This window comes from Syngnathus typhle, linkage group LG21 (assembly GCF_033458585.1).
Source record: "Syngnathus typhle isolate RoL2023-S1 ecotype Sweden linkage group LG21, RoL_Styp_1.0, whole genome shotgun sequence".
Lineage (NCBI taxonomy): Eukaryota > Metazoa > Chordata > Actinopteri > Syngnathiformes > Syngnathidae > Syngnathus > Syngnathus typhle.
This window is the reverse complement of record NC_083758.1, coordinates 2,825,805-2,838,416: the sequence shown is the minus strand read 5'-3', so window position 1 is coordinate 2,838,416 and position 12,612 is coordinate 2,825,805. Positions and strand designations below refer to the sequence as shown.

Genomic DNA, 12,612 nt, shown 5'->3' with positions numbered 1-12,612 from the left:
AACTTTTTGTGACAACTATGATGAGTGCCAAACACAAAATATCAGCTTTTTTTTTTTTGGGTTCAATTTCATGTCCATTTGGTGGTACCATTTGAGAAGGCAAATAGCCACAAAAAACACTCTGATGTCTGCATTACTCGAAATGGCATCAAACCCAACTAAAACTGGTCCTAGAAAAATACATAAAGGAGTAAATAGTTTCAGTCCGAGGTATAACATCGCAAATTCTGCTGTGGCGGTGGTTTTTCATATTGTTCACCACCCGGATGGAAGAACCAATACATGCATTTGCCTTCGTGAACTGCCGCCACCTTTTTTTGTTGGTCAGCAATGAAAGAAACTTCCAGTATGGTTGAACCCTCAAAAAGGGGATCTGTGTGTGTCTGTGTTAGTAGAAGAAACCACTAAAACGAAATACCGTATTTATTCTAATTATCGCCCATATTCTAATAATCGCCCAGTGTGTGTTAGCGATGACATCAATAAAAAACATTGATACCTCTAATTATCGCCTATGCTGCTAAAAATCCCCCCCAAAACTTATGTTTTCCTCCGCGACCGCATGCCGACGTCATTGCGCAAGTTCAAATATGACTGATTTGACAGCACGTCGAATGTCCCTTTTAAATAGTTTTTCCTCCATAAACTATGATACAATTACACTCGTCACTCCGCTACAATTTCCTCACACAATTACGTTATCGGGGCGTGCGCTCAAACCAGACGATCGCGATAACATGACGTACGCAACATGTGATGTGCGACGGTAACGTGTCGCATCGATGGAGCGTCAATTGACGCACCCCGCTGTTAGAGGTAGATCAAAACAGCTGCTGTTCTAGTGTTAAGAACACCAGTGAGATGCAGGTATTGCATACTACATAAGGAAAATATACATATTATCGCCCATTTCAGTGCCCCTTGGCGATCGGACAAAAAGTGTTCTCTATTAATCGTCGCCTTGGGCGATAATACGGTAACTCTGAAAATCAAAACTAAAAATTTGCGTTTGTAAAACTACAAATTCAAGATGCTAACTGTTGAGCAAAAAAAAAATAAAAAAAATCTTAACATCTGCCATTGTTATGTCACCAGATCTACGAAAAACATAAAACGCACTTCAGCGTGGAGACCAACCGCGTGGAGGAGCTCGTGTCCACGGCCGCCAGGAACATCGAGGGATTGCTGGAAAGCCGCTCCAAAGCCCTCGAGGTGAGAGGTAGTGCCATCAAAATGTTGCTTGTTTCGGTGCTCGGTGAGATTTGACTCACGACCAAACGCCAGAGGGATACCCAATTAAAGCACCCCTTACCCTGTTTCCATGGATACCTTCTCATCAATTACACCCGTCAATCCAGTTGAGCGCTTTGGCGACAATTACATTTTGATGAAGCAATAAAGCTATAATTAGATGCTGTTTTTTTTTTTTCATTTTGTTTCAAATGTCCCCCAATGATTCCGTTTTTGTCACCCACTGTCATCTTAACCACTTCTCTGGCCTATCGTTAATTCCCAAGATTGGTATCGACCTTGTTCATTATGAATGTGCTCAAACACACCGACACCCTTCTAAGGCCATTTTGTTTCATCGCTTTGACCTTAATCCACTTGGACCCGCACACGGATATCTAGGCCACCTCTGACTCCTGCGACTGTTCTCGTTTATTATTGACGAGTCACTCTTATCCAAATTGACGGCCCCTGCGGTTGACATCTCCCGATGGAATAGGTCTGTGTTTTGTTTGTTTTTTTACCCCAAAAGAGGCAAGTGGTCATAGTCCTGTAATTGAGACTCATTTACCATCTTACTTTTGTCTTTGAGGCAAGCTGAAGGTTATTATCTACAAGTGACCACTTGAATTCCTGTTGCGTTCACCTTGAGCGAACTTCGTCCACCAGTTTCGCATTGGCTGCCGAGAGCGCCTACGCAAACCGGGACAGACAGACAAACAGCCTGAGAGGATGTCAGACAAAGACGGGGCTCTTTGAATAATCATCGGGGTTATTTTAAGGTCTGGTATTGCATTAGTGCTGGCACTCGAGCCGAAAAAGCCTTTGGCCTCCCACCACAGGCCGGGCCACAGTCGGTGTCCTCTCTTATTCTCGGTGCGGCTCGCCATTGATGGAACGCCTCTTCATTTCCGACGTGCAGGTTGCCAGGCCAAGAGAATCCCTGCGTTTTTTTTGTGTTTTTTTTAAACCCACGGATGCAGCGGGTTACCATGACAACACCGTCCGTCGCTAGGCAACCCAGCGTCATAAACACGCCGAATCCTCCCTCGGCGGTTAATCACCAGCGAAAAGTTGCTCGGCGAATCTTTGCAGTGTTCATTAGGGTGTCACTTGAGTAATGGCCCTTTCAGCTGTGCGTTGTGTAGTGGCGCGTAATTACAGCCAAGTCGCCGATCCCTGATGTGCGTGCGTTAGGCTGACACCCGTCGGCGTGCCGTGAGTCGTTAGCCATTAGAACGCCTACATCACAAGCGCCGTACGCGTACACAAACACGACTAAACTACCGTGTCGCACAAGAGAGATGTGATTATCATGTTGCCAGTCACAACAACAGCAGATGCTTGAGGTTTGGTCTCCTGAGCCCCTCCCCCCTCCCCTACCTGCGCATCGACAGGCAGGTGGCAGCTGTTTGGGGGGGGGGCGCTTTGAAGTACAGACGGGTGCAGGGGTTGTGTTTGCTTGCGAGGCGATACCTTTGGGAGAGGCAGAAAACAAGCGAGCACGGTAGTGTAGTAGCAAGAGTCGGTTGGATTCCTGCCAGGCAGCAAAAAAACCCCACACAAAACACAACTCGAACAAGTTAGAAAAACAATCGCAATATTGCAGTTGTGATTTAATATGTGATTATATTTTCAAGGTCCTTTTTCCGTGTATACTTTTTTTACAAACTAAAGCAATACATTAATATGTATTACAATAAAGATGGTCAGATTTTATCATGCACAAAAGATCCATGCATTATTATGAAAGACAGTATCAACTTCAATTAGCGTTATTGATTCGACGTGCGGCGGCTCGGTGGCGGACTGGGTAGCACGTCCGCCTCACAGTTAAGAGGGTGCGGGTCGATTCCACCTCCAGCCCTCCCTGTGTGAAGTTTGCATGTTCTCCCCGGGCCCACGTGGGTTTTCTCCGGGCACTCTGGTTTCCTCCCACATCCCAAAAACATGCTTGGGAGGCCAATTGAAGACTCCAAATTGTCCCTAGGTGTGAGTGCGAGTGCAAATGGTTGTTTGTCTCTGTGTGCCCTGCGATTGGCTGGCAACCGGTTCAGGGTGTCCCCCGCCTACTGCCCGATGACTGCTGGGATAGGCTCCAGCACGCCCGCGACCCCCGTGGGGACTAAGCGGTACAGAAAATGGGCGGATGGATGGATTTGACGTGCAGTTTGAGAATTTGCTACGACAATCCAATATAAAACAACTTTAATATACAAAAAATCTTTCCTCGTTGAAATTAAGGGTAATGAATAGAGGTGTAACAATTAATTGATTAATCAACAACTAATTTATGATTAAATTAACCAACAATTATTTTTAATAACCAATTAATCATTTAGATAATTTTTGTATTTGTATGTTATGGAGCAAAGCATGAACTCAATCATATTTTTTTTGCACAATTAATTTGAAATGATGTCCCACATTTGAATAAAAGAATGGAAAACAAAATGTTTTTTTTTTATATCCTCTTCATCGATTATTTGACAAAATCGACTGATTAATCGATTTTTAATTTAGCAATTCCTCCCAGCCCAACATTGGCCACCAGGAAGCAGCATAATACACAGTCATGCGCACACAAGTGAAGAGTTTCACACTTAAGCTGCAGTAATATTATTTTTTTATAAAGATTATTATTTTAGTATTCAGTAAGAATGCAAGTATTTTAGTAAGAACGTATAACTCAGTATTGCTATAGTACTGTATTATGTCAACATGTTTGTTAGCCCGGAGATTGTATTGTGTGTTAGCATCAAGCTAGCAGACATTCAAAGTGATGTGGTTATTTCTTTTTTTTCAAATAATATTTTCACAATTTTCGTTGGAAGTAGAACCAACAGCCGATCCGAGTCGCTTCGTGGTTGTGTCGAGAAGTCACATCAGTGCATCTTGCCTGCTAATCAGCTATAGCTTGCGCGTATGTTTGGTGTGGGAGTGTTTTCTAGTTGCAATGTCTCACTTGTCTTCTCGGAGAAGTACAATTTAGCATTTTTAGCACAAAGAGCCCAACGTAGCCAAGAGGCAAAGTTGTTTGCGCTCGTGCCAGCGTTAACTTTGAACGGGTGACCAACTTAGCCCAAACGTCACTTAAACGTGCCACACATGTCGCCTCACTGCTAATGAATTATGCAACTTCCATTGAGGAGGCGTTTTTTTTTTTTTTCCTGCTTACTTTATTATTATTCACTAGTCGAGTAATTTGACATGTAAGTGGAACACTGGCTTAATGAATGAGGGAAAGAAAAAAAAGAAAAAAATGCTCAAGGGTTTCGTGTTTGTGGTCTGTCGAGTCACAATGGGACGCCGTGATCGTCCTGGATGTCCGGTTAAATTCCACGGCTGATTGCATAATTCATAATCTTCATTTCCACCCGTCTATTGCAAAATGTATTCTTTTTAAACTCACTTCCGTTACAAATGGCCTTGAGTCTTGCGTAGCATTCAAGCCACCAGTTGGCTCGGGATTTCAGTGCATCCCGTGGGAAATTAATAGTACGCCGCCTTTGTGGACCGGGTACAGATTAAAAGATGGGCGCATTATAAACCTATTAACCAAGTCATTATGCCCGAATACGGGACCGAGTACAATGGGTGTACAGGGAGGAGGAGGAGGGAGGGTTAATAATAGCATGTACTCATTGGCCAGTACAAGAACTCATCCAAATTACTACACTTACCGTAATTTTCGGACTATAAGTCGCTCCGGAGCATAAGTCGCACCAGCGATAAAATGGCCAAAAATGTGAAAAAAAACATATATAGGTCTCTCCGGAGTATAAGTCGCATTTTGGGGGGCAATTTATTCGACAAAATCCAACACCAAGAACAGACATGAACGAGCAACAACAGGCTAAACGATACGGTATGCTAACGTGACAAACACAAACGAGGATCTGAGAACGGGCCTATCGTAACAGTTATTTAAAAAAAACTACATAAATAACACGTTTATAAAACCATCTGTGTCACTCCAATTCATTAAATCCATAGATCGTCCTTTGTCAACAATGCCGTGTGCCGCGTCGCAGTTCAAATTATTCCACAGGCCCATACAACGATGTATAAACTATATTTTAAATAACTATCACATAAACAACAATATTATCAAACCATTTGTGTCACTCCAAATCATTAAATCCATCGATCAAATTTCTCGTCTTTTATCAATCGTCCTTTGTCAACAATGCCGTGTGCCGCGCCGCAGTTCAAATTATTCCACAGGCCTATACAACGATATATAAACTATATTATAAATAACTATCACATAAACAACAATAGTATCAAACCATTTGTGTCACTCCAAATCATTAAATCCATCGATCAAATTTCTCGTCCTTTATGTCATCCTGGTGACAGAGGACATGTCCAGAGGATATTGCGCTTTAAAGTGTTAATTACTTTATTTAATTTTTTCTCTCTATTTTTCATGTTTTGAATATGTTCAAGATAAAGATATCAAAGCATGTGAAGTGATCAACTATACTAAAAATAACGTGAATTAATGATCAAGTAAAGATTTGTGAAAAAAAACATATATAAGTCGCTCCTGAGTATAAGTCGCCCCCCCACCCAAACTATGAAAAAAAACGCGACTTACAGTCCGAAAATTACGGTACATGAATTTTTCTGTGTTTAGAGGCTGGCATCAAGGGCGGAAGACTTACAAATGCGTCACGAATGGCAAGTCAACAGTGAGGTGAGTTATTGAAGTCATTGCCAATACATTGACAGCATGTTGTGTTGTATTTTCATTTCAATATGCAATTGTCAAGCCTCTGGCCTTGTTACTGCCACTTTAAATGGTAACATGATATTTTGTCCCCCATTTTACCGTTGAGCTTATTAGCATTAAAAAAAAAAAACACTCCATTTTCAGGCTAAGCAGGCATTTACCATTAAAAGTCAATTATCTGCAATTGTCATGAGTGAAAAGGATTTTTCTGCTTATAATTTGTCTGTCGTAATACGATTGCAAATGTAATGCATATTTTGTTCTAACCCTCATTTCCTACTTGACTCCCTTTTTTCCGGCAGCCTGACAAAATCGTCTACTACAACGCCAAAGACGACGTGAGTACAACAGTGAAGTATTTTGTGGATTTATTGAGTATTTGATGAACTTTTACTCGCATTCATGCGTCAAGAGCACACTCCACTTGCCCGCCCCTCCTCCCCTCGTGGCCTCAGACGTCATCTGTCGCCTTCGATAAGCGGGGATCGGCATCTCATTCCCGTGCGCTGTCGCTGTGGGAAAGCAGCGCGTGCTCCCACAGTGCACTCCTGTCACTCTGTATTTGACTGACAGAACACACACCTTCGACACTCTCACATTTAGTTTTCTCAATATTGATCTGTAAGGCGCTTGTCATAAAGCAACAGTTGATGCTATAAACTATAATTATGTAATTGTAGCCAATCAGAAGCTTGAAGAAATTTGCTTCTGGAAATCATGCAATAAGAATGGAAAGACAAAAATGACATTTTGTAGTGTTCATATACTCAGGAACTAATGTTAGATGGCCAGACTCCATGGAGAAATTTGCAACTTTTAAAAACAATCAGCCTTAGACATGTTTTGACTAACCGGGACTACACCACACACCCGAAAAGGATTTAAACCTGTACAGCAGCATTTTCCAACTTTTGCCATGTCGTCCTTGGCATAGCTCAATCAGACGGAGAAGAAGAACCGCTACGTTCCCGAGGACTTCCACGTGGACAACGTCTTCCAGCGTCTGGTCTCGTACAACACCACTGCCGTCCACATCCCCACCGACATATACGAGGGCTGTAAGTGTCGACGTGTGATGTGTTATCAGTTTTCTTGTCATCCACTCTTAGGTCATGCGCTGTAATGCGCCTTTGCCCCTCCTAGCTTAGCATCACTGGAGGCACGCAGCTTAAAAGGGCTGTGTCATATCCACCCACCTCTGTTCAAATCTATGGTCTCTGGATGTAGCTGAACTCAACTGCCATTTTCAGTTCTGTTTTTAGCATTTAGCATTTTTCCTTTTTTTTTGGTAAATAATTTCACTTGTTTCTTTTTCGTGATAATTAGTATCAGAGATGGGACCAAGTCACACATGTGCAAGGCTCAAGTAAGTCTCAAGTCTTAACCTTCAAGTCTCAAGTAAGTCCCAAGTCATTTTTTTCTTGGGCAAGCCAAGTCCTTAAATAGGTCAAGTCCAAGTCAAGTCCTTGAATAGGTCAAGTCCAAGTCAAGTCACCTTATTATTGCAATTTTACCCGCAGAATCTGATCTTAGTAGTGAAAAGACAAGATATCAGTAACTTTAAGTAACCATCATTGTCCAATGTGTCTAACCTGTTTAAAAAAATATGACAATAATTTGGATTTGCACTGTAATTACTGATATTCAGTAAAATACACCCTTAAATCATATTTACTTAATTCAGTTTCATCATCATATTCATTGCATTAAAGCTATATACACACACCTATTTAGATAAATGAAAAGCAGTTACTTGGCAGAATGGCTCTTCAAATGAAGGACAAAGTTTGAAGTTGTCGTCTGGCTGTCCGAAATGTTTTTGTTTCATATCTCGCGCTGTGCTGTCCGTCTTTTGCCGTCATAAAAGTAATTGCGATAGCCGAAGGTGATGACCCGCGGTACCGCTCCCGCTGACATGTTTGCGCTTGTCTGATATAAAGGGCCGTGATTCTCCAATAAACACGTTCGGTAGGTAGAGAGGGCACGACTGATTGATTGACATGGTAGTGATCCAATCCTGACAACGCCATTCTCAGCCTGCGCACCTACCGTGTTATCGATATTATTTTTTTAAATGTATTATTAATTTATTTTCAAACTGAAACTAAAACTAAAAAACACTGAAGTCATTCAAGTTATCGTGTCTAAAGTGAAGTCAAGTCCCGAGTCTTTAACTTCCAAATCCAAGTTGAGTCTCAAGTTTTTTCCATTTTTTGTCAAGTCAAGTCACAAGTCATCAAAACAGCGACTCGAGTCGACTCGAGTCCAAGTCACAGTGACTCGAGTCGACTCGAGTCCAAGTCACAGTGACTCGAGTCCCCATCTCTGATTAGCATTTAGCGTAACTCGCCTGTTTACCTTTTACCAGATAGCATCTCTTTGTCATACTCGGCGAGGTTTGGGCGTAGTTGCGTTTTTTCCCCTTCACTTATTCCCTCTCAAGGGACAGGCAGCCATCTTGACACTGCTGAGGCGAGCTAGCGTTTTCATGGCATCAGTGTCACAAAGACGTCCGCTAACTGGATTTACGACGATTTAGTCTGGACCCGACTGGCGTCCTTGTCGCCTTTCTTTTTTTTTTTTTTTTATACAAATGTCGCCTCTTTCATCCTTTTTCCCCACATCTCCTCGGCTAATCATCTTCTCCAATCATGGCTATTAATAGAGGAGATGAATTTGACCCCCCCTCGCGACTAATATTCCTTCTTATCCCACATTAGTCAGGCTTGATTGGATTCTATTTTCCCTCTTGATCCATTCCAGCGAGAGGGATCCATCTCGCCTCTCACGCCATGAATCACAGCGTGTGCATGTCACGATCCTCGCACGGCGCCCGTCCTCTGCCCTCTCCGCTCATTAGGCAGATCGGCATGGACGCGCGGCGTGAAAGGAGAGCCTCGGCGGCCCCCGCGGCCGCATATCTGATGCCCGTTTGCGCCGACACTGTGTGGCACCTGTCAGGCCGTGGCGGACGCGCGGCGGTGACGTGCTGCGGTATCACCACGCCGCCACCGTGTGTTCTCGAGTCTCCTCGCTGCGGCCCGGCTTGCGGCGTGGAAATCCCCCTTCTACCGTGTCCCATTTCATTTGTGGCTGTGGCCAAAAATATCAGGACACCTTCTGGAGGTGACAGGTTGAGTAGTGTGTTCAAATACTTTTGTCACATGTTTTTATTTTTATTTTTTTCAATCCATGCCTGGCTTTATTTATGACCGCATGTGGCGACAAACTCAAGCCTACCCAAATACTTTTGTCCAATTAAAAAAGATTGTCACCTGATTTTTGACCACATTTCAATTAAAGGTGTGTCTCAAAACTTCTGCTAGATTTTTTTTTTTCACTAACATAGCGGGATGAAATGGTCAGAGTGTGGAAAAGAAAATGGATTCCCAATACTTTTGTCCATTTTGTGTTGTCCATTTTGTCCTTGCAAAGACTTGAATGTTCTCCATGATGACCTAATCATCCAATGGACACATTTTGGCTCGTAGCAAAGTCGTTTTTCTTCCAACTGGATTTAAGGTCATGTGACAGGCTTTTTAACACAGAGTTGGCGGCGACGTACAGTAGAGTCATCGTGGCGACTGGCAGCTGTTGTCAGCAAGCAGACGTGACAGTCGGCCACCTTTCGCCACTTCTCTCGCCGCCACTTAATTGGTGTCAGCGGCGCAGTGTGGGTGATGATAGACTGGCGTCCCCCTCTTGTTGACCTCAGTTGTAGTTTATCACTATGAACAATTTAATTTATTTGATTCTGTGTTGATACTTTTTGACCATTAAGCAACAAAAATTTGAAAGTGAAATTCACCAACATTACTACAGGTGGAATTCGTCGGTATATTGTAGTCATCTTGTTTGAGACTGAGCACATTTGTCCTGAGGGAGGCGTGTGAGAATCCAAATTGTGAGCATTTATCTCCCTTGGGATGCACACTGGGCTCGAAGGAGGGGCCTGGAGCGTCTTCATACCGTACAAAGCATGGAAAGTCAAGTCGGCTGCAGGGCTTCACGATGGCAAGGAGGGAGGATTCCCCATGGAGAGGAGGCTTGGATGGAAAAAGATGATATTGTTGGGGCAATTTATAGCCCGCTGCTGCTGAACCAGACTAGGTGTCAACGATATAAATTCTCGCTTTCAAAATGAAATGGCCGCAGTGAACGCTTGCTCACCACTTGTGACAAAACCATCTGTCAAGTTTATTTTAGGGGCTATTTTATCAACTTTATGTGTGTGAGTGGATTAAAGCCAGCATCATTTTGAAAATGATTTTTTTTGGTGTTGTTTGTGTTAGTGTAGTTTGTGGAAGACAACCACCTTCATCCTCAAGCAGAGCCGAAAGATTTTAAGGTTGTCTTTTGTGTGTTTTACAGCCACCATCATTTTGAATGAACTCAACTGGACAGAGGCCTTGGAGGATGTCTTCCGGAGCAACAAAGAAGAAGACTCCACGCTCCTTTGGCAGGTGTTTGGTTCTGCCACCGGATTGGCTCGTTACTTCCCAGGTTCGTTACTTGACCGTGGCAAAGTTGTCTACAAAAACGATAGTGTGCATTGTGCGTCATCGCGTTAGTGACAAGCACGCACGTCCGTCTTGTGACTTTTGGCAACAATGACTCACATTCTGACAGTGTCAAAACCCGACGCTTTTTTCCTTGCCGCTGCCTTTTACTTTTAAATTGTGGCCTCAAAAGATAAAGATGTCAGCTAACTAGCACGGCAGCACCTCAAGGGCCCGCTGGAAACTAAATGACTGTTTGTTTCTGTCAAAACGCAGCTTCTCCCTGGATCGACTCAAGCAAATCGGCCAATAAAATCGACCTCTACGACGTACGCAGGCGGCCGTGGTGGGTGCAGATTTACACATGCCGTTACGCTGGATCCAAAACCCCTGTGTCATTGTCGTGCCATTACCCGGCAGGTACATCCAGGGGGCGGCGTCGCCCAAAGACATGCTGATCCTGGTGGACGCGTGAGTGAAAAGTTTATGATTCAACACACACTCAGCTGGAATAAGCGCCGTGTGCCGAGACCCTTTGACCGTTGACCCCGCATCAACCTCCCGGCGAGCCCCGAGGACGACTTGGCCATTTACAGTCCACGCTTGAAAAAAAAAGGCCCTCATGTAAAATGCCAGGTTATTTTTGTACAACAGACAGCATTGGGAGCAAAGACCTCTGCCAAGCCTGAAAGTCACAGAGTACCAAAACAAACAGTTTTTGCTATATATATAGCAAATGAAATGTAGTCTGATTGACATATTTGTTTTTAAATGAGATCAAATTAAGCAAAAGAGGTATTTTCTACATTTCTCATTTCTTTTCAAAAGTAATCCACTTTTTGTCTTTGTTGCTGAACTTAGTTTCTCACTCTGCCGACATAAATGTTTCTTTTTCTACATTTTAAAACATTACCAGAAATAGATTTAAAAATAAATTGAAACTTTTTTTCATCAATAGTATTTGCTTAATAATTTATGTATAATTTTTGAACATTATAAGGCTAGCTTTATCCATCTTTTCCATTCTCTGCATATCACCAGCCATATTTGCCTACACATAAATTATTATAGGTTTTAATTGAGAACATTTAAAAAAAAGTAAGATTATTTGAAAATATACATATGTATTTCTGCCTCTTACTCAAATTTTTATTACATATTTTTTCCATGCTTTTATTACCTTTGTACATTCTTTGTGAATCACCTAAAAATCTTCAAATTTCAATACCAAGACCACTAACTCAAACCATTTTGAATAAAAGCTCCATGCTAATCTGCGATATCATATTTTCCACTGTAAGTATCTTTATGATGTGGCAATAAATGCAAATACTAATAATAAATATAAAATGCGCTGCCAACTTTCTGCAGGAGTGGCAGCGTGTCGGGCCTGACCCTCAAGCTGATCCGAACGTCAGTCAGCAAGATGCTGGAGACGCTGGCGGACGACGATTACGTCAACGTCGTCTATGTGAGTACTCCACCCTAGTGATTTTGTGTGCGTATGCCTTTAAAAGGCGTAGCCTAGTTTGGTGAGTGACGTGGGTGTCTGTGAATTAAAGTATCATTGCAACCTGTGTCTTTCGGATTATGTAACTTTCGATCACAGTTTGGACCTTTATGTGTGTGTGTCGAGGCTACCTTATGTAATGGCGTTGAATTGGCCCAACATATGCTCGCGTGACACATTTAACAAATTGAAGACCCCGCCTCATGTGCTTCCAATGTAAGAAACGTACAGATCTGGCGCAGATGCTTTTACTGACACCGGGAATATTCATCATTTAAAGTGATTCACTCACACTTCCTGTGATGCTGGAAATACGGCGTATCCTTGGAATGGGAATACGCATGAAAATAGATCTGCAAATCCCCTCTGTGTCGCCCCGCCAATTACATTTATATCCATTTGCGCTTTAAAGGAGCCATTGATCACAATTTGCTTCACTCTTCCTTGATGGAGCCGTTTGTTTGTATATGCGTGCGTGCGTGTGTGCGAGAGGGAGAGGGAGAGGGAGAGGGAGAGGGAGAGGGAGAGGGAGAGGGAGAGGGAGAGGGGGAGGGGGAGGGAGAGAGAGAGAGAGAGAGAGAGAGAGAGGGAGAGGGGGAGACGGGGGGAGACGGGGGGAGAGAGAGAGGCGGGGA

The 12,612-nt window shown here is 43.0% G+C and overlaps 1 protein-coding gene across 1 annotated transcript in view; it reads left to right on the top strand.

Annotated features, from left to right (window-relative positions):
- Window positions 1–12,612, top strand: part of cacna2d1a (calcium channel, voltage-dependent, alpha 2/delta subunit 1a) — a 50,707-nt gene that overhangs the window by 9,785 nt on the left and 28,310 nt on the right. Inside the window, exons 3-10 of the mRNA XM_061268835.1 lie at window positions 1,096–1,212; window positions 5,873–5,932; window positions 6,271–6,306; window positions 6,903–7,026; window positions 10,340–10,471; window positions 10,744–10,813; window positions 10,888–10,938; window positions 11,839–11,938. Of these exons, the coding sequence (XP_061124819.1) occupies window positions 1,096–1,212; window positions 5,873–5,932; window positions 6,271–6,306; window positions 6,903–7,026; window positions 10,340–10,471; window positions 10,744–10,813; window positions 10,888–10,938; window positions 11,839–11,938 (690 nt within the window). The remainder of the gene's footprint in view (window positions 1–1,095; window positions 1,213–5,872; window positions 5,933–6,270; window positions 6,307–6,902; window positions 7,027–10,339; window positions 10,472–10,743; window positions 10,814–10,887; window positions 10,939–11,838; window positions 11,939–12,612) is intronic.